Genomic DNA, 5000 nt, shown 5'->3' with positions numbered 1-5000 from the left:
TAGAAAGAATTACTTTAAAAATAAAATTATTCCATTTGTAAAAAAAAAAAAAAAAAAAAAAAAAGTGAAATAAAATAAAATAAATTATAAAAAAAAAAAAAATATATAAATTATAAAAAAAAGCTAGCTGATTAATAACAATCCATAATATTTTAAATTTCTCAGGTATTAATTATATTTTTTTAAAAACCTATCATATATTTATATTATATATATTATATATATATATATATATATATATATATATACAATATTATATATTAAAAATAAATTTTAAAATGAAAATTTTTTTTATTTATGAATTTTTAATTTATTTCATATATATATATATATATATATATATGTATATATATATATAATATTATTTATATTATTTCTTTTTCTTTTTTTATAAATTTATAAAAAATTTGAAATACAAATATATATGAATTGCTTGAAATTAAAAAATATATTCACATAACATAAAAATATATGTATATAAAAAATATAAACATATAAAAAATATATATATATATATATATATTATGTTAAATGAGTATATAATAAGAAAAAAAAAAAAAAAAAAAGAAGAAAATTTAAGAAAATTTTATATCCTTATGTTATTTTTATTAATATATATATGCATGTATATATAATAAATAGTTCTTCCCCTTATAAAATCATATCACTTGAACATATTATATGAAAATATATAAAGATTGTTCACTATATATATAAATAAATAAATCTACATATATATATATATATATATATATATAAATTTTTCCTTGGCACATAAATATTAAAACACAATATTCACACATGTATATTATATATATATATTTTTATTTATTTATTCGTTATTTTCATAATTAACTTTTAATATATATCCATCAAAGTTACAAAAGTTTAAAGCATCGATTGCATTTTTTGCTTCATATTCATTTTCCATAATAACAACACCAATTAATTCTTTGGAAGAATTATCTTCATTTTTTAAATCTGCTCTTACAACTCTTCCATGTTTTCTAAATAAATCTTTTAATTCTTTCCAAGTTACTTGTGGAGGTAAATTATAAACAATCAAGGTACAATTTCTCTTACTAGATCTTCTAAATTCGCCACCACCTCTTCTAAATTCATCTCTTCTATAATCTCGTCTAAATTCACCACCTCCTCTTCTAAATTCATCTCTTCTAAAATCTCTTCTGTAATCATCCCTTCTGTATTCCTTCCTGTAGTCATAATCTCTTCTTCTCCTTGACTCGTAAAATTTATCTTTTCTTACGTTGTTGAATTTTCTCTTTTCGAAATTACCAGAATTTTCTTCTCTATCTTCCCTCACGAAAATTAGGCGATCTAAAAGGGTAGGATAATAAATTTGTATTCAGAAGGAAAAAAAAAAAAAAAAAAAAAAAATATATATATATATATATATATATATATAAATAAATAAATATGTATATATATATATTTTATATATATTTGTATGGTGGGGGAGAAAATAAAAAAAGAAGCAAATGTTCATATTAACATATAAATATAACATTTTATATATTTAAATATACACGTGTTTTGTTTTATTTTTACCTTCCAACTTTGAATCGTTCAAGCTGCTGATTGCTTCTTGAGCTTCTTCGTATGTAGCATATTCAACAATACCACAACCCTAAAAAGAAATCAAAAATTAACAATTGTATATATATATATATATATATATATATATATTTATTTATTTATTTATATATATACAAATATATGAATTTTAAATTGGATGAACTTCTAATATATATATTTCTTCTTTTTGTTTACCTTTGATCTTCCTTGTGTATCTTCAAAAATATCAACTCTTACAACATCTCCTGCCTTTTTCATGTGATTTTTTAAAATTGGCCACGTAACCTTCCAGGGTAAATTTCCAACATACACTCTACAACCTTTGCTTGGGCTCTAAAAAATAAAAATTTATATATAAATATATATATATATATATATATATATATATATATGTGTTGAATAATATATTCACATATGTTTGTTCTTTTCATTATGATAAGATTATTATATTAACAAAATTAATATATTTCAATTTATATTAATATATATATATATATATATATATATTTTTGTTCAAAAAAAAAAAAAAAAAAGAAGCAACACCATATATTAAATATATACATATTAAAGATATAATTATAAAACTTTTTATTGTTTTATAATTATGATTCATATTCTTTGAATTAAATATATATACACATATATTATTTAACATATACTATGCATACATATAATAATAGAATAAATAAATTAATAAACATAAATTTTTTTTCATATATATGTATAATTTTTAATGCTTGTCATAATATTCTACATATACACTTACATTATTTTCCATCGACATTATACTTAAAATTATTTTAATTTATATAGATTTTAAAAATTTACTTATTTCTTCTTTATTATTATTATTATTATTATTATATATATAATATATATGTTAATATATATAATGTATATGATAAATATATATTATAATTAAACCAAAAAAAAAAAAAAAAAAAAAAGGAAGAGAAGAGAAGAGATAAAAAAATATTTATATTTATTAAAGTAAAAATTATTTATTTATATTCTTTTCCTGCCTTTTTTTTTTTTTTTTTTTTTATTATTCTTATACATATATATATAAGAATATTATTATATATAAACCTTTTTTTTTTTTTATTTTTATTTTTTTATTTTTTTATTTTTTTTTTTATCTTTATGAATAAAAATTAATAAATTATGTATAGGTATAAATATATACTTATTTTAATTTTTGGTTATTTAAAAATGTTTTTTTTTTTTTTTTTTCCTTTCATATATTTATAAATAAAAATATCAACATGAAAACATATATAAAAAAAGGTATATATATAAAAAGATTTTCATAAATAATAAAAATGGAAATAAATATATAAAAAAAAAAATATATATATAAATTAATAAATTATAATGAAAAATTAAAAATATAATAATATATTTATATATATATATATAAATATAAAGAATATCTATAAAATATTATATATATATATATATATATATATATATAAATATATTTATATTTTTATTTTTTTTTATATAAAATATAATATATATATTATAATATATATAATATTATATATTTTTTTCAGATAAAGGATCTTATAAATTATTAGTATTTATGTTATAAAATAAATATATTTATTATATTTAAAAAAAAAAAAAAAAAATTATTATATTTATATAATACATATATATAAAATAAATATATTATTATACAAATATATGTTTTAATAATATATATATATATATATATATATATATAATAAAAATGTATATTATATATATATATATATAATGTTATCGTATCGTATTGTATTATATAAGTATTTTTATTTATCTATTATTTTTTTTTTTTGTTATTTTATAAATTTCTATAAAGAGAAAATATAAATATTATATTTATTTACATACATATAAAATATTATAATATATATTTCTATATATATATATATATATAATATATAATAAATTATAGGAAAAAAGAAATAAAAAAAAAAAATTATATAAATTTTTTGAATATATTTATAATTATACTTAAATATAAAATATTTTTATTATACATATGTAATATATATATATATATTATATATATATATATATATATATGTATATATTTTTTTTTTTTTTCTTATGAAGTGTACAATTTTTATATATGTATTATATTTTTAAGTAGCGTACCACCTTTTTTTTTTTTCTTTTTTTTTTTTTCTTTTTTTTTTTTTTTTCTTTAATAATATAGTAAAATATCTAATCATATTTTTAATATATATATATATATGAATATAATATAGTAATAAGGTTTTTATTTATAGTAAATTTATAGAAGATTCGTACAAAGAATATAATTGAATAATATTTATAAATATATAATACCATTAATTTGTACATATATATTATATATATATATATATATATATGTAATATTTTTTTTTTTTTTTTTTTATTTTTATATTATATTATATAATATATTTAATATATATAATGCTTACTTTTTATCCGGTTTAAATTGTTTATTTTTTTTAAGTAAATATTTTTATATATTCTTATATATTTGAGAATTAGATATATATAGATCCACCAACATTTACCAAAGGACATAATTTTATGATTACATTTTGATATTTTTTTTGTTGGAATAACAAATTATATTATCTTATGTTTTTGTTTGTATTATTACATTTTAGTAAATATGTTATTTCATATAATTACAAAATATTATTAGGTTTCAGAAAAAAAAAAAAAAAAAAAAAATAAGCAAACGTAAGTAGATACATATATATATATATATATATATGTATATATAAACAATAACGAATTTAAAGAAATAAAAAATATAAAAAAAAAAAAAATATAAAAAAAAAAAAAATATAAAAAATGTAAAGTATAAGGTGTATTTATTTATTTATTTATTTATTTATTTATTATTATATTTTTATTTTTTTTGCGTGAATAATTTTATACATATGTGTATGTTTTGTTGAATTTATTAGACGTACTACTTTTGTTTTAAATTATACCATGACATATTTTTTTAAGTTGTTAATTTTTTCTAATATGGTTACAATAGTTACAAGGTGACTAATATTTTCTAGTTCTTCATTTTTGTTATCATTTTTACTTAATTTATCTGTAAATTTTTCTAATTTATCCATAAGAACATTTTTGGTTTTATTTAAAATAAAAAATTCTGTTTCTAATTTATTATATTTATTAGAATGTAATTTTGATGGGCAGAAATAATTTTCCTCTGATATTTTTAAATCTCTTCTTACATGTTGTAAAACGTTAATATAATTATCTTCATGTTTTTCATCTTGATTATTTTGATACATATTTTTAAAATATTTTCTATGTAAATCTTTTGAATGTACATTATAAATATATTCTTCATCAAGGTTATTTGTATGTTTACATGTATTCATTTGTTCATTCGTTTT

At 14.2% G+C, this 5000-nt stretch overlaps 2 protein-coding genes across 2 annotated transcripts in view; both read right to left on the bottom strand.

Moving 5' to 3' along the window:
* Nucleotides 1-832: 832 nt before the first annotated feature.
* On the bottom strand, nt 833-2380 carry PF3D7_1006800 (single-strand telomeric DNA-binding protein GBP2, putative; the record flags this gene model as incomplete). The annotated part of the gene is made up of 4 exons (XM_001347317.1): nt 833-1338; nt 1570-1648; nt 1792-1929; nt 2363-2380. The coding sequence occupies 4 exons, from the start codon at nt 2378-2380 to the stop codon at nt 833-835; spliced, it is 741 nt and encodes a 246-aa protein (XP_001347353.1).
* Nucleotides 2381-4574: 2194 nt separating this feature from the next.
* The window catches only part of PF3D7_1006700 (conserved Plasmodium protein, unknown function), a gene marked incomplete at both ends in the record, with an annotated part of 1336 nt that continues 910 nt past the window's right edge, over nt 4575-5000 (bottom strand). The window contains one exon of the mRNA XM_001347316.2: nt 4575-5000. This exon is cut by the window's right edge and continues 618 nt beyond it. Coding sequence (XP_001347352.2) covers nt 4575-5000 — 426 coding nt within the window.

Source organism: Plasmodium falciparum (assembly GCF_000002765.6).
Source record: "Plasmodium falciparum 3D7 genome assembly, chromosome: 10".
Classification (NCBI taxonomy): domain Eukaryota; phylum Apicomplexa; class Aconoidasida; order Haemosporida; family Plasmodiidae; genus Plasmodium; species Plasmodium falciparum.
Note: the sequence above shows the minus strand (reverse complement) of the source record. Positions and strands in the feature narration are given on the sequence as shown.